Genomic DNA, 24,559 nt, shown 5'->3' on the forward strand with positions numbered 1-24,559 from the left:
TTATTAATCGTCGGTTTTTGGATGTCAAACATTTGGTAATTTTGACATATATAGTCTTAGAGAGGAAACCCGCTACATTGTTTCAAGGGATATTTTATATGCACCATCCCACATACTATGGCTTTGATATACCATTCATGGTGAACTGGTTGGAACAAGAAAACCCCCAATGGATCCACAAACGGGGATTGATCCAAAACTGACCATACATCAAGCGAGCGATTTAAACTTGGCTACGTCCCGCCATAGATGTACGGGCTTCCATGGGGGTGTTATGGAGGAGGCTGATGTTTGTCCATATTAAACAAAAATGCCCGAATCTGGATAACAAGTTTTTGATATTGGCATTACTGGCAAACAGCAAAATGAGGCGGCTTATGTTTCCCGCCCCTAGAAATAAACCTGTTGTAATTTTGTAATGGTTGAAATTCCATTTTGAATGAGGGTTATGGTTATTTGTTTAAAATATGAGATGGCAGCCAAATGCATCTAAAAGCATGAGAATACTGTTCTGCGTCTACAGGGCTAACTGTTATTGGCAGTAAATGTTAAGGTAAAGTAAAGTTTGTTTTATTTAACGACACCACTAGAGCACATTGATTTTGTTATCTTATCGGCTATTGGACGTCAAACATATGAACATTCTGACGTGTGTTTTTTTTTAGAGGAAACCTGTCGCCACTCTTTTACGACAGGCAGCAAGATATCTTTTATTTGCGCTTCCCACAGGCAGGATAGTACAAACCATGGCCTTTGTTGAACCAGTTATGGATCACTGGTCGGTGCAAGTGGTTTACACCTACCCATTGAGCCTTGCGGAGCACTCACTCAGGGTTTGGAGTCGGTATCTGGATTAAAAATCACATGCCTCGACTGGGATCCAAACCCAGTACCTACCAGCCTGTAGACCGATGGCTATCCACGACGCCACCGAGGCCGGTCCTTAAGATAGAGATGAATTTTACACAAGAAATTGCATTTCAGGACAGCTACTTTTGCTGCTGCTGGTTTTGCTGCTGATACTGCTGGGAAGGTTTATTTTTACTTGCACACTACGCTACTTTAGCTATGGATATTGGGGTAAAAAACATGTCGAGTAAATTCATTGATTGTATTCGATGTATTCTAACGGCAGTCGTGCATAATTGTGGGGACCATCCAAATTACACTGATCACCTGTTGCATAAGTTTTAGATGTGCACAAATTGCTGACATATATTTGGTATATATAAAGGTTGAGTAGTGTATGTTGGGTATTCAGGGTAGCATTGAACCATTGGACAATATTACACACTTAAGGCATACCAAAACCTCTGTATACATGGTACATTTTTAAAGTGTAAATGTCCTTATATATGAGTGTGGTATATATGTCCTAAAATCTAAAATAAATTAATTAAACTGCTGTTTAAACTTCGTACATGAAATGTTAAATTTCAAAGTAACCTACCTATACAGGCCCCGCCCTGCAGGTTATATAGGCTGTTTGTACAATGGTAAAGGGGGGCTGCTTGAAAAAAATTGTAACATAATAAATAAATAAATAAATAAATAAATAAGCAAATAAATAAATAAAAACAAATAAATAAACTATAATTAAATTAATTTAAAAAATAATAATAGAAAAAAATATATATTCCTCACTTGAGAAACGAACGGTATAAATTCTACCCTTTAGTCACAGACGCTAACGACTGAGCTAATTAACAGATGTCAAAAAAACTTGTTATTTAAGCCATATAATAATATGCGCGACGAAGTAGGTCAATCTGGAAGCGTTGACCTTTGTGAATGCATTGGCGCTATCAGACAGCGCGGGACGAGAATTCCTGTTTACACCTATTTAAATCATTTCGTATTTCTGTTACACTTTGAGAATGTAAATTCTAGAAAGTAAAGTTTTTTTTATTTAACGACGCCACTAAAGCACATTGATTTTTTTTATCTTATCATCGGCTATTGGACGTCAAATATATGGTCATTCTGACACAGTTTTTTTAGAAGAAACCCGCTGTCGCCACATAGGCTACTCTTTTACGACAGGCAGCAAGGGATCTTTTATTTGCGCTTCCCACAGGCAGGATAGCACAAACCATGGCCTTTGTTGAACTGGTCGGTGCAAGTGGTTTACACCTACCCATTGAGCCTTGCGGAGCACTCACTCAGGGTTTGGAGTCGGGATGTGGATTAAAAATCTCATGCCTCGACTGGGATCCGAACCCAGTACCTACCAGCCTGTAGACCGATGGCCTAACCACTACGCCACCGAGGCCGGTGTAAATTCTAGAAGTTCCGTAGAGTATTTTATTTTTCGACTGCCAACAAAACATGATACCACCACAGTTATAACCATTAAACATTCAGCGCGGTAAAATTAAACACACTACCTCGAGTCCTTAGAAGTGGTAGGTTTTGTTTAACGACACCACTAGAGCACCTTGATTTATTAATCATCGGCTATTGGATGTCAAACATGATTTTGACAGTTTTAAAGAGGAAACTCGCTACATTTTCTCATTAGTAGCAAGGGACCCTACACTTTCCCACAGACCACATACCACGGCCTTTGTCCAGTTGTGGTGCACAGGTTGGAACAAGGAAAAACCCAACCAGTTGAACGGATCCTCCGAGATGGTTCAATCCTGCGACGTAAGCACCTGAAGCGAGCACTCAACCGACAGAGCTCACGGGCGTTGCTAAGTAGGATGGGACCAATCTAACTAGGTCAGGGCCGAGTCAGTAGGTCAGCTCTAAGTAGGTCAGGGCCGAGTCAGTAGGTCAGTCTAAGTAGGTCAGGGCCGGGTCAGTAGGACGAGGTCATGGAAAGTAGATCATGAAACCCGGTAGGCCTCCATACTACTGAAAGCTTGTATGTCGATGCACACGATCCTAGTTTTGATGCTAGACGTGCAAAGCTTTCTCTGCAGTAAATATATTGGTGCCAAAACATCCTGCACATAATGCAAACCACCGACAATTGTATTCGATCTTGTACATCTGAAGTAATATCGTACAGATGCAGTTATTTATAAACAACATTTCATGGAGATCCAAGAGAGATACCGTGATTACGCTTCTGTTTCACAGACGGTTCACAGGATGGAAATTCTGTGGTTTCTTCTACAGTCTTTCCGATAGACACAGGGGCGGGACTTAGTCCAGTGGTAAAGCGTTTGCTTGATGCGCGGTCGGTCTGGGATCGATCCCCGTCGGTGGACCCATTGGCCTATTTCTCGTTCCAGCCAGGGCTTCACAACTGGTGTAACAAAGGCCGTGGTATGTACTATCCTACCTGTGGAATGGTGCATATGGTTGTAAGTCATTAACTGGTCACCCTGAAAAGGTGGAGCCGTTGCAGTTTTTCTAAAACACCCGTTTTTAAATGTTGCTACAGCCCATAATAATGATTTTGGTATCGGAAGAAAGGGAAATCTGTCTAGTTTAATGTTGAAAAAAAAAAAAAAAAAAAAAAAAACCCAGGAAGAAAAACTATAAAATAATTTGTGAGTTATGTAGAAAAATATGAATTAAGTCAGTGTGGGAGCATGCAGGCGGAGGGGGTGGTGGTGACGGAGGAAGTGGTAGTGGCTGTATGCATTTATAACTACAGGCATTCTATTGGTGTTAAACAGCTTTAGTTTCAGGTTTTACCACTAGATGTCAGTTAATAGCTACAGAAGACAATGGTGGGGAGGTAATTATACATGTCAAGGTAATTTTCTTTAAGCCATGCAGCTCCAAGCCTTTGTCTTGAAATTTTAATGACGAATTTGCTCATTCTTACCATTACTCAATGGTAAATGATTACTCATGATACATGATAATACTTATGATATATCAGTTAGTGAAAGGGTAATTAAAGTAATTGACTATTCTGTTTTGTCAAGAAGCCACGGTGTTCCAAATCCAATGCAGTTAGCTAGACAAGACATATCATATGGTCATTTCACCGTATTTCAGTTGGATGAAGTCCCAACAATGGTTGTTATGTTTTATACTCATGTAGAAAGTGGAAACACATTAATGTACTAACTTCATTCATAAAGAATCTGATATAATATCTCTCATTTTGGTAGTCGGATGTCGGTCAAATATTCATTTTCTTAATTGACCAGTAGGTGGCAGGACAATGTCACTCAACATGTGAAGATGTCTAATTGCAGAGTGATTCAGCCACATCTTCTACAGGATAAATATTTTTGTGGGATTAGCATTCACATTTTATTAGAAGATATTGCATCTAAATTCAATTATATATTTCATTTCAGGTTTATTTCAATGATATGAGATGGCTTCTTCATCTGTGCTGATATGCCGTACTTGCGGAGACACATTTTCACACAGATGATATGTTTTCTTGAATAAAGAGTCAAACAAAATGTTTCCCATGCGTTTTACTGAATCTTTAGGGTGTCATAAACACCAGTGGTTGAAATTCAAACAAAGAAACTGGGAAGTTGTCACATTTTTTAGGATAATCTCTTCTAAATGGACATTTTAAAAGATTTTGGTGAGAAAAATTAATTGAAATTCCAGTCATAGTTCTAGGATGGAACAAACAGTTCAGACCCACGTTTTTGTACAGATATTTAGATAATTTTCTCAGGATCATTTTGCCACAAACATTATTGAAATCAGATGGATATTATTGTGTCTAAGGCCAATTATGTCAGGGTAGGTATGATCTGAGAAAATGCCAAAAGCGTGTGCAGTGTAATTCATTTTGTATTAAATTTGTTAATAAATTTTTTTAATATCTTTGCTAATTGATGGAATTTTTTATTTCTGTTTTTAGTTTTCTGACCACTAGTGTCCTAGGTATTCATACCAAGAATAGTGAAAAAGTTGTCATGTTTACCCTGTAACGCAAATTAGGACCAGTTAGTGATTCACGACCATATAATCGAAAAGAGTAACCCATGAAGTGGCGACAGCGGGTTTCCTCTCTCTATATCTGTGTGGTCCTTAGCCATATGTCTGACACCATATAACCGTAAATAAAATGTGTTGAGAGTGCGTCGTTATATGAAGCATTTCCTTCCTTCCATTAGACGCAATGATTTCCGTGCGATTGCCCGAGTTAGTTACTATCTTTACTGCTGAAATTTGGGCAATCATTAAATCCCTGGAATTTTTTTTAAAGATTATTATGCACCCAAATATATTATCTTTACAGACTCACTTTCGTCTGTCCAAACTTTACAAACAAAACGAACTCTTTATTACTCCATTGGTCATATTACATGACATGACAGAAAACATTTGTGAAACAGAGAGAAAAATAAATAAATAATGTACAACACTCTAGGGATTTCCTGCAACACGGTATTTAAGCTTTAAGAAGTTGTTTTAAAAATGATTGTTACAAATTGAGATAGATTTCTTAATACTGGCAAACTTTTACTATTAAATAGTTCGTGAACTTTTAAAATATTTGGCCTGAACTAAATTTTTGACTTAATATATTTCTTACGAGTATCGACAAAAAATGGACAGATAAAAAGATAATGATATTCATCCCTGATTCATTTTGATTACGAACGGTACATTCCTTCCTTCTCGTGGTCTATTTTCCCACCTGCCCTTTTCAACAGGGAGTTGATGGTTACCTAATCTCAATTTTGTAACTGGTATTGATAATGGAACTTCGATTTTCATTTTTAAAAAATGAGGGTTCCTAATAAAACCATTAATTAAATCTCTTAATTTATATGTGAACACCACCCACCCCCACACGTTTCTTGTAAGCAGATTAAATGTGAGATGCCACACATGTTATTGGAGTACCACTTGGGTGTGTGTCGATTACCTATCAATTTTATTAGAAAACGTTAACATTATTGGCAATAGAAATTTATTTGGTACATTGGAACCTCGACAGCGGCCTCGTTGTCTCGATCAAAACCAGTCATTTGCATATCGAAAGTCCTGGTTCGACAGTAGGCTAAATCAAACGCTTGTACTTTGTTAAAAGAACCATTTTAAGGAAAAGCAAGCGTTATAATAAATATAAAAATTTGTAATTTTTATGATCTAACTGGCCTTGAGCATAGATATATATATCTTAATATACAATATTTCGGTCTATAAAAATAAAATGTTATGCAATGCCTACCTAGGGGCCTACCCTAAATAATTTGCCTCAAGAAAAAGAAGACAAAAAAATATATTTAAGCCTACGTACATCTACATACCGGGTACCCTAATTTACACGAAACAGGCCCGTATGAGTGGGTTTTTTAAAAATATTTTTTATCCTATTCTTAATAAATAAAAATATAAATATGGCATGTGCTTCCCACTAAAATAGTGTACCCCTTACTCCTGCCCTAGAGATTGTGCCCCCAGGCCTTGCTGAATTGACCCTGGTATCTGCTTTAAAAAAAAAAAAAAAAAAATCCCCGTCAGAGTGACGTCATTGCGTTAAAAGCATCTGCTAACACAGTAACAGGGTGGATAGGCGAAGCAGTTTGGAGGTGTGTTTTGAGGAATATTTTGTGAAACCAGAACGTCGAACACAGTCCATTGTCAGTATTATTTATTTATATATATATATATATATATGGGTGTTTCCATTTCCATTTCGTTTACAACCATTTTTCGTTCTAAGTGATAAAAATGACAGTCACAGCGGGGTGTCATTTTGTTGAAGAAGTTCAAAAAAATAAAATAAATAACTAACACTATCGCGAGGTTATATTTCTCGTTTTTGGGGTGTGTGGGTTTTGTTTTGTTTTTTTCTCTCTCTATATTAATGAATAAGTAACAAATAATGGTAAAGATTAGCCTCCTAAATATTTCACAGAGTCTGTAGCGCCACCTGCATTACTAAATGAAAACGAGGCTTGGCGCTGTAAACAAAGCATTTTTGCCCATTGATTAACATGGGATGTGAATTTGTTTTTTCTTCTAACAATTCAGAATCGGTCGCAACTTTTGTTCTCTCAGTATTTGTGGTCACCAGAGGGGTCGTAGAGTGGATTGTGCTGCTTTTTATACATTTTCGAAAGATACATACTATCGACGTCCCAAACTGCGTTCACCTAACGTCAAAAACACGAATAGGCTACGATATTTATGGAAATATTATTCTACATTTTTCAGCTACGATACGTGAAACAAAATAGATGCAATCAACTAACGTAAAATATCAGCAATGTGGATGTAAAACAAATCCATTCTAATAAACAAAAAGTGAAACACCCTCCGGTAAACAGGAAAGAGTGCGATGTTTCTAACTGCGTTCAGGCGTATGCGTTTGCAAAAAGTATCGTAATTTTTTTCGAAAACGATAATGTGTCTAATCTTTGGGCAATTTACATTTATACATTCATAGCAATTTTTAACTTCCTCAGACAAATAGGGATGAAGTTATGGGTGGATTCCAGAAATTTGCAGTTTCATTTAAATGTTTCAACTTTTTACCCCACAAAAACACATTTAGCATCGGAAGACTGTGGTGGACTTTTACTATGTTATGTAAGACACCCTATATATTGCATACACCAAAAATCGCTTCTGTAGGAATTAATTCCCCTATTTTCATAAAAGACCCCTACGTTAATTTAATCCATAAAAGAATGGTCAAAACAACACATCTTGATTGTGAATATATGTATAAAACTGATAGATAACAATTTGATTGAAAAAAAGAAGAAGAATTAATGCACTAAAACAAATTTGCCAGCCTCGACAACGTGTTTTTGTGGTTGGGGGGGGGGGGGGGGGGGGGGGGGGGGGGGGGGGGTACGGGCCAGCGTACACTTTTCTTGAAAATGAAAAATGTCGATCAACATTTTTAATTTTGGGGATGTACACGTTTAGGTGTCAGTTTCAGTAAACATGTGCGTTTGCCGATTTCAAATTGTAGGGTTCGTCTAAAAAAATTAAAAGAAAAATCTTGCGCTGTACGAAGAACGTTCGGTTGAAGATACGGTACTAGTCTTTCGTTAAAACCGGTTTGATCTTGACAACGTATTATCGACAATCGTACCTTCCTATTTCAGAATTAATATTTTATAAAGTGTTAGTAGAACTTTTAAAGTTTAGTTTGTATACTAGTAACACATTAATCATGTATATATTTTAAAAATAAAATATACTAAAGTAGACAATGAACGTTTTCACTTCTTAATTTTACGTGTTAAAATCGACAAATTCAAATAAATATTCTTTCGTTTGGAAAGGGTATTAAAGTTAGGGGTGGGGGGGTGTGTGTGTTTAACGACATCAAAGTTAGAGCATATTGATTTACTAATCATCCGACGCCATACAACCGTAAATAAAATGAGTTTAGTGTGTCGTTAAATAAAACATATCCTATCCTTCCTTCCATCTGCTGTTGGATGTCTAACATTTGGTAATTTTGACATATAATCTTAGAGACGAATCGGGTGCATGTGCAGGGGGAGGGTATTGGAGGTCGAAAAGCTTTTAAAAAATGAAATGTATTTTCTGGGGGAGCATGTCCCCATATAAACTTCGCTCAACACAGTCTATAACCCCAACCCCGCTGAAATCCCTGCACACGCGCCTTGGAAACCTGCTACATTTGTTTTTAGCAAGGGATCGTTTATATGTACCATCCCACAGACAGGATATCACATACCGTGTTCTTTTATATACCCGCCGATGGGGATCGATCCTAGACTGACCGCGCATTTCCAAAAAAACACCTTTTTAGGTCTAAGTAATGAATAAAAATAACATGTAGTCTTGAAAAATGCTACGTAAATCGAACACAGTACCCTCTTCCTCTACCCCTAGAGCGTTACGTAATTATTAACACCCCCTTACATGTAACGCGTATGCCAACAGCTGGCCACTGTCAAAATTTCAAGGCAAATCCCCCACCCACCAACCCCTGGAAAGGCGTTGTACCATACCTCTATGGATATAAATATGTTCTGGAGATATGAGACGACCCCTCAATCAAGACAGTTAAATTTGTTAACAAATTACGAAATCTCACGTGATCTCCACACTTGTGATAAGCCAATGAAAACCGAGATCGGTAGGAGCCCGTCAAAAGTGTCCCACTTTCGAAATACTGACTTTGTTTTTGACCTGGATAAGCCAGCGTAGTGAAACCAATGCGGAGTGCGGCGTCATATATGCACCAAACGTAATTGGATTTTCTGTTCTATATGCTTAAATAATAAAAATATTCCGGATACTGCCGCTTTAATATTTTTTTAAAAGGAAAAATTCAATTTGTCAGCGTTCTGGTCCGGTCCGCGTTTTATCAACACATATCGCTAATACTTGATGTCAGTACTGATAGGCATTACGTTTATGCCAGTGAATAGTTTGTAAAATATCTTCTTTTTTTTTAATGAATTTATTCATAATTAACACAATTTATACATCAAAACTATTTATAATGGTTATGAATGGATTATGAATACTATTCAATACAACTGAGGCATAAAAATGTAGCATACCTTTTACAGATCGAATATAATAATTGAAAACAAATTCTGACAATAGGAGTCTTAAAAATCGTAAAAGTTAAATGCTTTGGCCTTGTTGATCTGGCACGTGTGAGGTCATGTGACACGCACCGAATGTTAATTCATCTTCCTCCATTTTAAGTCAATGTCTGCGAGTCATGTGGACCCGATATCGGTAATTTTAAGGAATAAACAAAAATGACTTAGTAAAATTAATGGTTTTAGGGGTTTGTAAAGTTTTGTAGTTAGATACTTACTTTTCTGAACTTTATTGTTTATGAAAATGTTTCTGAACTCCGAAGACAAACCTCATACATCGCTAATGACAACAAATCGGATGTCGACTGCGCGAACAGAACACGAGAAAACAAAGTGAACGGGATTTGAAGCATAACGCAGTTAGGGACGTTGACGATATTATACACTCATGTCACCTTAGTCTGCGCGGCACAAAGGTCTGCGCATGTTAATGACGTTACATTACGTCTTGAAACAAGTGTTGGAGTATGTTTGTAAACAAACAAACAACAATTAATTTAAGGCCAAAAAAAATAATAGGTGTGTTTCCGATTGCATCCCCCAAAAATTTAGGGTAGGTAGGTAGGTTTTTTTTTTTTTTTTTTTTTTTAAATTGAATACTATCATAATAATAATAATAATAATAATAATAATTATTATTATTATTATTATTATTATTTATCATCATTGTCATTATTGTTATTGTTGTTGTCGTTGTCGTTGTCGTTGTTGTAGTAGTAGTAGTACTGGTATGCACTGTTTGTGTATTTCCTTAAATTAATGGGACATTTGTATTAATTTCGTTGTTCTTAATTTAAATACTTTCTGCAAACATTTGAGATGCATTAATAATAAGACATGTTGATTTAAGTGAAGACGAGAATTAAGCTGAATTGATACGATTATATTTAATCGAAATAACCTGTACCAACGCTATGTTCGTACATTCGGTTACTTCCGTGACCGACCAAGCTGTTCGGTGGTAGCTAATCAGGGGAAGGAACTCTATTACAAAAGCTTTTCCATAATTTCTCGATGTTTTTCGGAAGGGAATTACATGTGCAAAATGTATCGTATAATAGTACGTAAACAATGTGCAAGGAAGGAAATACTCTTGTTTGGTGATGTTGTCCTCTTTTATTTTTACTTTTTTTTTTTTATTTCTTTTTTTTTTTATTATTATTTTTTTTAAAGAAAAATTAGGGTCGGGGGGGTAAAACTAGGGACGGTCGGTCGACCGGAAACACACCTATTTTTTTTTTTTGCCTAATCCATAAAACAATGGTCAAAACAACACATCTTGATTGTGAATATATGTATAAAACTGATAGATAACAATTTGATTGAACAAAAATAAAATCTGAATTAATGCACTACCATAACACTAATTTGCCAGCCTCGACAACGTGTTTTTGTATCACCTGTCAACACGTGTCTGTCACCGATGTAATGATTAACCAAGGATATCAACTTACACAAGTTTACATAGAAATTTCAATACATAAATTACTGTAATTTATGAATCCGTAAATGAAACAAATGTTTTATTTTATTTGTTAACGTAAACATCCAAGCATACTTTGAATTTATCTCCGAGTGACACAACGCAATATGGCTGCCCAGTCTTTGATGATGATGATGATGATAACTAGTTTAACGTGCCCATATACCACTAGGGTTTCGAACACGCCCATCCCGAGTCCGACCTCCGATAAGATGGGTGGCCTGACTCGGGATGGAAGGAGGGGGGGGGGGGGGGGGGGGGGGTGAAAATGGGCAGAATTTTGAAAATAGCAATTAATAAAAAAGTTATAAAAAAATTAAAACAAATTAAAAGGTTACAAGCCAAAAATAAAAAAGAATTGACTGCTCGGCCGAATATTTATATAATTTGGAGCATTTTAGAAGGACAGTCCAAAATTAAATAAGAGAAAGAAGAGAGGATCGGACTGTTTAATAATATTTAAAAAACGGAAGTAATTTCGACATAAAATTTTGAACGCCGATCTAAAAGTTTAAAGTCCGATCGATATGTCCACGCGAGTGGCCTCATTAAGGCCGTTTGGGTGCACAGCTTAAAAGGGAGGAGATGGGTTGCATCCCGTCAAGAAAACCCCTAGATTGACAGTCGATAGACGTTGAAGGTGTAGTGCTGTGCTGAAATACAGATCTTGAGAAGCCGGATCCGTCTGAACGAGAGAGAGAGAGAGAGAGTATCAGACTAGGGTATAGTCCAGTCGTCATGGGTTGGTATAGTGATGTGGACGGGCCCGACTCCGGAGGATACGAGATGGTATCACTATAAAGCAAGGTAAAGTCTAGAAAAAGAGTAGTAGGGGCCGACCCCGCTTCCTATTTCTTCTTAGAGTGGGGCGGTCAATCTTCCAGTGCTGCTAGGACAGGCTCGGACATGTAGAGACTAAACACGAATAACCGTGGCGTTCTGCAGAATGGCCGTCATACGAGTCACGAAAAAAACGGTCGACAGTCAGACGGAGAAATGACGTGGAGGCAAGGAATCTCGATAAAAAAGAATCCAACCTGGTGGTGCAGGCTGTCGAAACGAGAAGCGTTCCAGCGTTCAATCAGTTCCAATGGCCGCATACATCCCAGTAGAAAACTTCATTTCGCTGACAAAAACAACGAAATGAAGGACCCCCAAGTCGAGCACACGAAAGCACGTGCAGTGTGCACAAGCGAAACAAACACGTCTTACCACTTGGAGCTCCAGACTGGGAATGCCAGGCTTTGAACTTGCACTCACAGCATGGCTTGCACTTACAGCATGGCCTATTTTAGCTATAGTCTAGTTACAAAAGTATCATTGATTGTCCTATATGTAACGAACACTATTTGTGATCATTTACACAGTTAATAACAGAAAACATTTGTTGAATAATGATCAAAATTTTTGACATTGGCTTTTTTTATATTTTCATTTTGTGTTGTCCAAACTAAGGAGCATGGAACACCATTTATATTTATCTCACTTGCATAATTTTTTATTTTTTTTCGGAAACAGACTATAACAGGAAGTGTTTGTTGTTTAGAACTTACAAAAAGTCGGATCCATTATTTGTTGCTCTTTCTGTAAACATTAGCGACAGAAGTGGTTGTTTTAATGTTTGCTGCGCAGACTTATGTGCCGTCATGCAGGCCAGTAAATACAGGTGGGGTGGGGGGTCCCACTAAAAATTTGCTCATTACTTGAGTTTAAAAGACATTAAAAGTAAAATAACTTTCAATAGTAACATGTTTATTGTTCCATTGTATTGTGGCGGTGAAACAAATATTTTTAAAGAAAGATTTTAACTTTAAAATATAACACAAATGCTTAGGTGCGCAGACGTAGGTGCCACCAGTGTGTGTGCGTGTGTGTGTGCGTGCGTATATATATATATATATATATATATATATATATTCTTCAAAAAAAGTAGGGGAACTCTCATAAGAATTTACAATTTCCAAAATTGTAAGGTATATTGTCTGTGGGGAATGGTTATATGATAATAGTGAATTAATTGGTCAAACATTACAACCGGTAGTTCAGTATTTCAAAGATCACCAAAGATCTTGAAGGACGATTGGGGTGAAATTTGAAAGTTGACGGGTTTTTTATCAGTAAATTGCAAATTCAAACAATAAAAATTACTAAAAACAAAACAATAACAAGTATATGATCAACAGAATGAAAAAAGATTGACAGAAATAATGTTCCACAGTGATCAATCGACCTTCCTGGAAATTGTCAAAATCGAGAATGACACCCCACGCACATGTACGGGGCAACTGCGTGATGCATGTGCAAACTATGGAATGTGAAACAACCAGATTTTAAAAGAAGATGACATTGACGCATACATGGGCGTGGAACGGGCAGGGGCGCGCCCTTGCCCTCTCACCCGCATTTCCTCCGTCATTGTTCTCCGACTGAGACTGCTGTACAGAAAAGTCCAAAGTATATGGAGGGAGCATGCCTAAAGGTCCTTCAAACCCCATGTAACCCCCTCACCCTCCCCGTCAAATACTCTCCTCGGACCCTGTGTTGAACCATCTTATTCCAGATCATTGCTAATAATAACAAACAAACAAACAAACAAACCACAAAAAACCAAAACATCTGGGAAAGGAGGCAGCTATTATATGTCAAATCATGTGAAATTATATGAATTAGTCAAACCTGTCCTAGCGACCACCTCTAATCAGCGGTCAGTGCGTCACCTGTCTTAAGCTGCCACTATTTTCCCTCCCATACGATTTTTTTAATGTAAATGCACTGTAATATGCGGTCACCTGTCTAACGCAGTCAGCGGCCACCTAAATCAGATCCCAAATCGCTAAAATATCTGCCCTCGTTCAGCCAGCAAACGTTTCGCTAACGTTCGCGAACTATTTGGTTGGTTCCCGACGTGACCATTTGATTTAACGCGAGGCGCCTAAACCAGTCTAGCGGACGTTTTTCCGCTCGGTCTGGCTGAACGCAGCCCAGTATTAAGCGACCACAGTAAATGTTTACTATTATTATCCCATACCACGACATTTGACATACCAGTCGTGGTACACTGGTGGGAACGAGAAATAGCCCATTGCGGACACTGAGGGGCGTCGATCCTAGACTGACCGCGCATCAGGCAAGCTTTTTACCATTGAGCTACGTCCCCGCCCATTCAGTAGTTTATCAACCTGTAAATTGTAAATTTGAATATGCTTTCATTCTTGCTTTTTGTTAGGAAAACTATACTTTCTGACTGTGAGTAGATAACATTCTCAACTATGGGTGAGTATTGTTGTTTTAAATATATTATGTTCAGCAATATCGGTGGCGCAGTGGTTAAGCCATCGGACTACAGATTAGTAGGCACTGGGTTCTCAGCCCGGTACCGGCTCCAATCCAGAACGAGTTCTTAAGGGCTCAGTGGGTAGATGTAAGGCCACTAAAACCTCTTCTCTCTTACTAACCACTAACCCACTGTCTTGGAATGACAGCCCAGATAGCGGAAGTGTGCGCCCAGGACAGCGTGCGTGAACCTTAATTAGATTATAAGCACGAACATAAATTGAAATGAAATGTTGTTTTGTGTGCTTTTTTGTTTGTTTTTGCTTCAACTTACTACTACTACTACTACTACTACTACTACTACTACTACTACTACTACTACTACTACTATTACTACTACTACTACTACTACTACTAGTAATAGTAATACTAGTAGTAGTAATAATGTTGTAGTATTTTATTATTATTATTAATTCGTTATTTTATTATTATTATTATTATTATTATTATTATTAATTTATTATTGTTTGTAACTTTTTCTTAAAGTCGCACACCCTAGTTCCATCCAGCGAAAATAAATTATAATTTGGTTAATCTACAAACCTGTAACACACTTAGATCACGTTTTTATCAAATGGAGTGAAAAAGCAGGTTTTATATCGATAAATACCATGGGAATCCCCATGTCCCAATTGCTTGAAATAATTTTGAAAGTTAGTATTCTGATGTCACCGGTAGATGTCGCTCGAAGCACAACAATTCCTACGTCACGACAAATTTCACAGAGTGCGCACAGACTTGGGGTGCGTTCTTTTCACCTCTCCTGGACATGTTCCAACTGTTCTGTCCTGGTTGTATCCCCTCTCCAGATATCGTAAGACTTAGCAAAATTATTGGTTTTAAGGGTTTGTAACGTTTTGTATTGAGACACTTACTTGTCTGAACTTTATTGTTACTGAAAATGTTCACGAACTGTGAAGAAAAATCTCACAAATAAACAACAACAAATCGGATGTTGATTGCGCGAACCGTGCACGAGAAAACAAACCGAACCAAAATGATAACGGTCACGTGGTATACCAACGTCTGTGACATTGAAATGGAAATATCCCGTCTAAAAATAGATTAGACCTTGTCTGCTCAACGGTTTTTTCTCAAACGTGCGTCCGTTTTTAAGAAATACGAAAAATGCATTTTGTGGTATTACAAAAACCAGGATTACCAAAAAACACTTCAGGTGAATGGAAATGTATATTCTAAATAATAAACAGTGAGTAAAGTGCAATTTTATTTGTGAAAAAATGGGTTTAATAGCGAAAAACAACGCCGTAATGGTTAACAACTAGCCGTAACTAGGGCGTGTCCCTTTAATAAGTTCTTCAACATAAAATTTGAAATGTTTTGTTATTTAATAAAAGTTTTGTTTTTCTTTTCACAAGCCAAACTAGATTTATTCAATTTATGGTATTACCTATCAAATTCTACATACCTAGCTAATAATGTTCATTGTTAACAAAATCAAACCTATTAGAAAACAATATTTATGTGCATTATCACTCACTGTGTAGCTATTTCGATCTTTTCCCTTCACAACCATTGATATATCAAAGTACATATAAAAGACCCCTGAATGTTTCGTTTTTCGGTAGTAGTCCATGGTATCGGGGCATCGGTATTTCTATCTCATTATATTTAATTTGTGGTTCTTAACCATAATGTCCCGACATATCATTTGAACTTATGTTCGTACTTATGTCCAGTTAAGGATATAACACGCTGTCCTGGGCACACACCTCAGCGATCTGGAATGTCTGGCCAGGACAGTGGGTTAGTTGTTAGTGGTTCGTGGTTAGTGAGAGAGAAGAGGGTGTAGTGGTCTTACACCTACCCATTAAGTCTTTAAAGGTCCACGTTTATCAAAAACGTAATTCACTATTGTTTGATATCTACGTATACCTTTTACAATATATATATAAGTATCAATAAAATAAATTTAAAAAGATTTACTCGTTTTTAATATATTCGCAATAAAAAGTCCCATCGCTTGCCAAAACGCCCGTCGAATCCAAGAGCTAAGTCGCGTGACCCCGTGACACACTAACCGGCATAACATGAAAACACTGTGTGTGTGTGTGTGTATGTGTGTATATATATAGAGAGAGAGACACGCACACACGCCCCAATCCCAATATAAAATCCTGCCTACGCCAGTGGAGGGTACCAAGCCTAGAACGAAAAAAGTATGGGGCTTGTATTTCATAATCAAATACAAACTTTCTGTGCGTGTGTGCGTGTATGTGTGCGTGTGTGTATATATATATATACACACACACACACACACACACAAAGTTTGTATATATATATATACACACACGCACTGTGTGTGTGTGTGTGTGTGTGTGTATAGAGAGAGAGAGACACGCACACACGCATACACACGCGCGCTCGCCTTCTATTCCGGACTTCGGATGCAAATTCAAGAACAAAAGAACGAGCCATGCAGTAATTAGCTCCGTCTACACAGGCACGCAATCTTGCCCCTACTGTCTACACCAGCATGCGATCATACCTCTACTGTCGGCCAGTGGTCACCGTTTAAACAATGACGGCATTTCCCCAGTAATTAGGACACCACAGAAAGTGTTATGAAATAAAAGTCGCGTGCAAAGTCGCGTACAATCGTGACCCTAGTGTACGGCAAAACCAAGAAGAAGAGGAGGAGGACCGGATCCAGAAAGAGGCCGCGCGCGCCAGCGGCCAGGGGTGGGTGGGGCAAAGCCGGCAACTCAAGTGTCAGCGGCGATTCCTTCTGCGTCGCTGCCCCAGACCCGACCCGACAAGCCTGCCAAGCCAGCTGCATTCCCACACGTTGTGGTGGTCGACTCCCCAGCCAGCCCGATCCAGGATTCTCCAACGGCTCCAGCTGCAACTTCTGTTCAGCAGAAGAAACCACCTGTCGAGCCGGCCCGTCAAGCGGCCGTTGCAAAACGGAAGGCCACCACTCCGCCAACTGAAAGTCAGGACAGGGACAGGCCTCCCGAACGACAACAGGGTGCGAGCGACTCGTCTACTCGCTGAGACCTACAGACAGCCAAGTTGCGTCACCCCGCCCAACATTACCGACGACGTCTCGGAGTTACAGCCGGGTCTAAAGGAAAGGTACTTTAAACTGCTGCCCACACCATACGGAGGAGAAGACTTCGCCATCCACCACACGGTGCGCGATGCTAAGACTCCTGGTCTCATCGTGACCTACCGCCATGAGGGAATCTATAGACCAGGCCTGCTCGTTGCTCAGATGGACAGCGCAACTGCATGTATCCACAGGATGATAAAGATTCTCATTGGCAAGTCATCGATCTACGTAGCGAATTGGGAAGATAACTTCCACATTACGTCTTCCAGGATTTCATAACATCGCCGTAGACAACTTTCCTACCAATCCTCCTGCCAACATCCTCTTCCTCTGTGAGTATAGACTTAGTCAGACTTTAAATGTTTGGGCCGCCATTTCAAAAACTTTTTTTTTTTTTTTGTAAATAGTCTGGCACCCTTTACTTTTGGCAGTCCGTCTAAATTGCTCCAATCACCTTCAATTTTGGATGAGCAGTCAATTGTTTTGTTTGGCCTTAATTTTTAACCAGACTTGGTTATTCTCGACTTTACACAATTTTCCAAATTCCGCCCATCTCAAACTTACCCTCCCCATCCTGCCCCGGAATTGGTCACTGGCGAAATCGGAGGCTAAGTCCGGGGTAGGCGTGCCTGAAACTTCATTGGATATGGGCACGTTAATACAGTTTTGCATTCCGCACACCTGTAGTAAAGTATTATTATTTGTATGCGTTCATACCTGCATTGCATCATACCGATCTGTCTAAAACAATAAATTCAGATCTCTGTTGTATGTGATATTAATCAATAAAATAATGCTATTTATTCTGCTTCTTGTTTTAAATGCGTTCTGATCTGAACACATATTTTTATTACAGTCAAATGTTTATATCCCATTTTAAAAAAGTCGGGACTGAACGTGTGTCCTCCTTCTCACAGGTAGGTAGGTAACTTATATACCACTTCCTCGCCAATCGAGATACCATTCGAGTAGATGTACAAATGTTATGAGACTAAAATGTCCAAACTAGCGTCCGTTAAGAATCGGCTGTTTTTCGAAAAATCCTTTTCTGCTGTCGGCATGTTGACCTGCTAACAGAAGGCCGGATTCTACAAAACAGGTCTCATCGACTGAGCAGTGGGGGGTTTTCCTAAGCGTTTTACAAAAAGTCACTTTATTAACAACTTTGATGGTATTTTGTTTTTTTATTTTTTAATACTGTAATGTTTATGTATTTGTTTTATATACAATGTGCCATAATTGTGGACCTTTAAAACTCGCTCTGAGTGGGAGTCGGTAGTGGGCTGCGAACCCTGTACTTACCACTGGTAACTACAACACCACCGAGGTCGGTAATATCCGACGTCAGGTCAGGTCATTTCAGTGTTTAACGTGCACATTCAGAACAAGCTGTTGTAGCGCATGTCTGTCCTGGGTGCTCGTTAAGGGGAACTAGATGGCGTTGAGATGTCAGACGTCAATATAACTTCGGAGTTCCAAACTGCGCATGCGCGACATTCCGAAAACAGAGCTGGTCAAAGGTCAATATTTCCTAATACAAACCTATCCCGAATTACCCCTATGCTATTGGATGATGATTATATTCTAGGTAAAACTTCATTGAAGGTTTTACCACAGAAGTAAAACCTAGTCACAGGTTTTACCACAGAAGTAAAACCTCCAACGCAGGTTTTACCACAGAAGTAAAACCTCGACCACAGGTTTTACCACAGAAGTAAAACCTCGACCACAGGTTTTACCACAGAAGTAAAACCTCCAAGTCAGGTTTTACCACAGAAGTAAAACCTAGTCACAGGTTTTACCCTTTAAACTAGAGTATAAAATGAAAACATTACCCAGTTTTAACTTGAAAATAAATAATCAAGCAAACACGTTTTAACTATTTATTTTAATGGAAATTAAAAATGACAGTATAATGTTTGGATTCTGTGTCAGAATGATCCTTTGTAGAACCATGTGCCTGTGGAGTTGTCTCTGTAGATGCCGGTGTGACATGTGGAACCATCTCTGTAGCTGCCGGTGGGACATGTGGAGGTGTCTTTGTAACTGCCGGTGGAACTTGTGGATTTGTGTCTGTAGCTGCCGGTGGGACCTGTGGAGGTGTCTTTGTAACTGCCGGTGGAACTTGCGGATTTTTGTATGTAGCTGCCGGTGGGACCCGTGGAGGTGTCTTTGTAGCTGCCGGTGGAACTTGTGGATTTGTCTCTGTAGCTGCCGGTGGGACCTGTGCACGGATCTGTGAGGCCGACTTTGGCTGCAGGACCGTATGCATGTTCTTTGTGTCAACATACAAAAAGTCAGACACCTCTGCCTTTTGTCGGTCTGAAGGACGTTTATATGTGCGAACAGCATCACTGCGATGACCTGAAATTATAGAATTATAACATACTTATAGGCAAACAATATGTTTGAATGTTTTTTTTTTTTTTTTTTTTTTTTTTTAAAAATCAAAATATATCAACAGTACACTTCAACCCTACCGCGAGCTTTAATCACTGACATTCTGTGCAAAGAATTCCACAGATAATATATATACCAGTTTGTTCACAAATGAGTTGTTCATCGATGTTCGCCTGAAACAGCCGTGTTGCTGATGTGGCCCTCAACGAGTGGTTGGTCTTCCTTCCAGTTATCCCTGCTGCTTCACAAAGTCTCTTTACTGTCGCCTGCAGTGTGTTGTGACCCACGGGAATGGATGAAAACTATGCATCTTTTTTCACATTTTTCAGTGGAGTGAAGTAAAATGCGTCACATTTCTGTGCAACAGTCTGACTAAAATTAAATTGTAGTAATTCTTTCATTAATATTAACATTTATAAAATGTGTTACCCTTTGAAAATGTACAAAATCGAATTTTGTGCAGATAACCTTTACTAATTTAGTCAAGAATCAAACATTTTGTTTACTTAAAACAAACAAAAATAAACCAAAGCACCAATCGTAAAGTACCAAGACAATGTATAAAGTGTGCCACTCATTCAAATTATCAAGTGTTTTTCTTTTTCTTTGTTTTTAACTTACACCTGCAAATGGGTGAGCTTCATTAAGTTTCTCCGCTATTAATTTTAAGTGAAATTAAACGTACCAGTATTTCTTGTATTTGGTAAACAGTCTAACGTAGCATCTTGATGGATTCGATGGGTTGTCATAGGCTCGAACCTCCTTGGGTAGTACTTTCCGGTGCTTTATACCTCCCTGGTTGCTTTTTGATGCATCCTCCTTGTATAGCAAATACGACCGACCACATGTGTCCACAAAGGGTCCACTTATCTGGGGATTCTTTAAAAGACGTAATTGGCGATGCTCGCTTCCCCCTCGGAGTGAAAAGTGCAGTGCTGTCAAACAAAACGTTCATCTCGATAGATATATATAAAGTGGCATATTCTGACTATAACCCAACCGACAGATTGTTTTTAAATTAATTTATTTTTTAACCAGCGGTGTGTGTGTGTGTGTGTGGGGGGGGGGGGGGGGGGGGGTCCGCAACAAGCGGTTGTGGGGTGTTGACAACTACTTGTACATTAGAACAAATGGGGGGGGGGGGGGACGAAAATGGAAAAAAATAAATTCAGGGAGTAAAGAGGGGGGTGAAAAGCCTCAGACCATCTGGATCCGCGCCTAACAATACTGTTTGAATTAAAAACAAAACAAAACACACACAGAAACAATACCACCACACCCCCAACAGTACACATACACAATGCTACTAGCATCCTTACTTACCTGTCAAGTAAAGGATCATGTCCAGCAGTTGTTGGGGGGTGTTATCTCCTAGAAGACCCTTATCCCAAAGCATGTTTTCTTCACTTTCGCTTATAACTTCTGTTCTTTTTCTTGTTGACGCACCCAGTCCTGCCGCCGACCGCTCCTTCATCACCGCATCCAGGGCCGCTCTAGCTTCTTTAAAAGCGGCGTCTTCAAACAGGTTGGAATCAGAATTTCGACATTTCAAATAAGATTGTATAGTCCCGAACAAACCATACAAAGTAACTGCAGGATAGTCCGATCCATCTTGTTTGTTAACTTCGAAGATAAAATATTTCAAAGCAATATTTAAATTCTTTGGAGTCATTGTGACGATGTCTCCAGTCAGGCACTCCCGTGGAATTTGTAAATTGTCTGTAATGGACCTGTTATTACGTTCATCCTGCCATCTTTTAAATACGGTTAGAACCCAATCATACTTGTACCTCGTGGACTTCGAAATACGTGTATCCAACTTTTCATTCATTTCAGACTCCGTTAAAGGTTTTTTGAATCGAAAATGAAAAACATCATCTTCACCGTCTTTGCAGACTTCGTCAAGTGCTTGGCTTAACAATAAGTCATCTGCATCATGTAAATGTTGCAGACTCTCAGATGAATCCAGCGCTTGACTCAAAACTAAATCTTCGCTTGGGTCCATGACAGTCCACTGCATTTGCGAATATGACCACGCGGTGTACCGCACGAGAAATTCCAGTGATAGTCACGTGACTTCTCTCGACACATGTGGGCTGACCCAACTCGTGCACGTGCATAGGTGAATTCAATGAAACTGTCGACTGTTCTATTTTTTCGACGAGGGAAAGATTGTTGGGTTTTTTTTTTCCAAATACAAATTGCTTTATCATAAAACGCAGAATAAACAACACTTATTAACGATTTGTATGTTGGATAACGCACTTCTCCTTGGTTATGGTTGGGATAGTAAAACCCGAGGGAAGACAGGTTTGTGAAAGTAAGACTTCGGGCTTCGCCCTCAGGTCTTACTTTCACAAACCTTTCTTCCCTCGGGTTTTACTATCCCAACCATAACCTCGGAGGCGTGCGTTATCCTATACGAAATGGCTTGTTTACGTTGAAAGTACAATGCCGGCGTCTTTTAAATAGATTGGTCTGTAAATACTTGCAGGATGTCATTTGAATTTTGTAAACTTATGTGAATGAAATGTGACAGTTATTGTTTTCACAAGGATGTTTATAAATTTATTGATTTGTGAATCAATGTTTCGGGTTTGATTCTGTTTGCCGCGTGGCGTTGATCATTTACTAAGTGTCCTTACAGGTGCGTGTGAAGGGGTGCGTTTTGGGGGTTGACTCCCTCCCTCCCCCCTTGCTCAAGCATATTTTCTTCTCTTTTTTTTTTTCAATATATTTTCCAGGGGAGCATGTCTTGACCCCCTTTATAAAGTTTGTTTGGCATATTATAGACCCCCTCCCTGCTAAAATTCCAGCACACGGGTCTGCCTAAACAGATTTCGTCATATTACACCTACAATAAATCTTTCTAGCTTCGGTATGACTACGATACGCCCCTGTTATCAAATGCCGATTTGTTGGTAGACAGTGACAGGTTCTGACGAGGTGAGCAGGGTTTCATTCTCCTGTTTTATACAAAGCGATGGAAATCTATTAGCACTGGCGAAACCTAGGGGTGGGCTTGCCCTATCCTATCTTTTCCCCCACAACCATCTTTTTTTATATATATTTTCCGGTCGCTTCATTAATAACTAAGCGAGTGTGGGTACCCACCCCTCTCCCACCTCTCAATAAAATCCCACTGGGAGTTTATTATTATTTAAGGATACCCTGATATCTGCATTAACATTGACACACACACACACGTGCGCGCACGCACACATACACACACACACACGCACGCGCACGCACACATACCCGCACACGCACACATACACGCGCGCACACGCACACATACACACACACGCGCACACGCACGCACACATACGCGCACACGCACGCACACATACACACACACACTCAGATGTCTTATTTTTTTACATTTAAAAACAAAAAATTCGAACGAGAAAATACATGTGGTAAGAGGCCTACTCGATTCCCGCTTTCAAAAGTATGAAACATTGACCCGTGACCTCTCCCAGAATCCATTGAGCTAACTGGAAATAATCGGAACTCCGGAGTGTTCTGTTGTGTTCAGTGGTGCGTCATCAAATAAATCGCAAAATATAGAACCGCAATGGTTAACGAACAAATTATACACACTCGGCATATAATGCTCCTAGTGCCAAGAAACACTATATTCAACAGGGTGTGTCTTCTTTTCTTTTTTGTTTGTTTGTTTGTTGCTGTTTCTTTTTACCACACTTACAAAGTGTGTTCCTGTATTTAAAACCTCACTATGAGTGTTTAATTAGGTCAGTGCCATATCGTGATCAATAACACCATATAGTGATCAAGAACACTATCCCTGTTGAAAAATGACCATTTGCATATATAGTTCGATAACTTCACTTGATAATACATAATAGTATAACAACATTTTAATGAGATGAGTTATAGCTGTCCAGTCGCTTGTCCTGGGCCCAGTTTCACAAAACATCGTAAGCCTAGTTTTGCATGTAAACGTAAATCTACGACTAAACCACAATTCTTATTACTGTTATTGTTCAAGAAGCACTGTTGTCGTTAGTGCTTAAGAATTAGTAAATAACGAGTAACAAATATAGTTAACACATAGTAGAACACATATTTCATTTTTTTTTTGTCTTTAAAATACTCCAGCTTTCGTAATGATGTGATTTTCTGCGCGAAATTGATGCCAAACGCGCAAACGTACGACCGGTATAACTGCTAGACTGCGGTGAGCTAAGCTTTTGTGGGGGAGGGGGATGTTGTCGAAAATGTATTGACAAAAAAAGAAAAGAAAAAAAAAGAAGAAATTTTGCTGGAGCAGATGCCAAGAAATCGCTCCTAAGGTAGTGTATATATATATATATATATATATATATATATATATAAAACAACAATCATTCTTGCATTCTAATACTATGCAAAATAATCCTTAAAACAGTCAAAACATTATTGTTTAAAATTGGCTTATTTTGCGATTCGCGTTTAAAGCAATCCAATTCCCCCCCCCCCCCCCCCCCCCCCCCCCCCCCCCCTGGTGGCGGGATTTAACTCGGTCGGTTGAGGTGCTTGCGTCGCAGGATCGGACCACCTCAATGGATCCATTCAACTGATTTGATTTTTTTTTTCGTTCCAACCAGTGCACCACAAATGGTCAAAGACCGTGGTATGTGCTGTCCTGTCTGGGAAAGTGCATATAAAAGATCCCTTGCTGCATTAGAATTTTTTTTTTTTTAGCGGGTTTCCTCTGAGTCAGAATTACCAAATGTTTGACATCCAATAGTCGATGATTTATTAATCAATGTA

The 24,559-nt window shown here is 39.0% G+C and overlaps 2 protein-coding genes across 4 annotated transcripts in view; one reads left to right on the forward strand and one right to left on the reverse strand.

Moving 5' to 3' along the window:
• Positions 1 to 6,424: 6,424 nt before the first annotated feature.
• LOC121377638 overlaps positions 6,425 to 24,559 on the forward strand; it is a 70,473-nt gene continuing 52,338 nt past the window's right edge. For 2 of the 3 annotated variants that reach the window (XM_041505706.1, XM_041505708.1), the window contains exons 1-2: positions 6,432 to 6,527; positions 14,201 to 14,247. In XM_041505706.1, coding sequence (XP_041361640.1) covers positions 14,244 to 14,247 — 4 coding nt within the window. In that variant the 5' untranslated portion in view covers positions 6,432 to 6,527; positions 14,201 to 14,243. Of the gene's footprint in view, positions 6,528 to 14,200; positions 14,248 to 24,559 lie in introns of all 3 variants that reach the window. The other variant, XM_041505707.1, reaches the window with a different exon arrangement.
• On the reverse strand, positions 19,257 to 22,039 carry LOC121377639 (zinc finger MYM-type protein 2-like). Its single transcript, XM_041505709.1, has 4 exons — positions 21,107 to 22,039; positions 20,469 to 20,718; positions 19,920 to 20,155; positions 19,257 to 19,747 (listed from the first exon to the last, which is right to left on the reverse strand). The coding sequence occupies exons 1-3, from the start codon at positions 21,801 to 21,803 to the stop codon at positions 20,086 to 20,088; spliced, it is 1,017 nt and encodes a 338-aa protein (XP_041361643.1). The 5' UTR covers positions 21,804 to 22,039; the 3' UTR covers positions 19,257 to 19,747; positions 19,920 to 20,085.

Source organism: Gigantopelta aegis, chromosome 7, assembly GCF_016097555.1.
Source record: "Gigantopelta aegis isolate Gae_Host chromosome 7, Gae_host_genome, whole genome shotgun sequence".
Classification (NCBI taxonomy): Eukaryota; Metazoa; Mollusca; class Gastropoda; order Neomphalida; family Peltospiridae; genus Gigantopelta; species Gigantopelta aegis.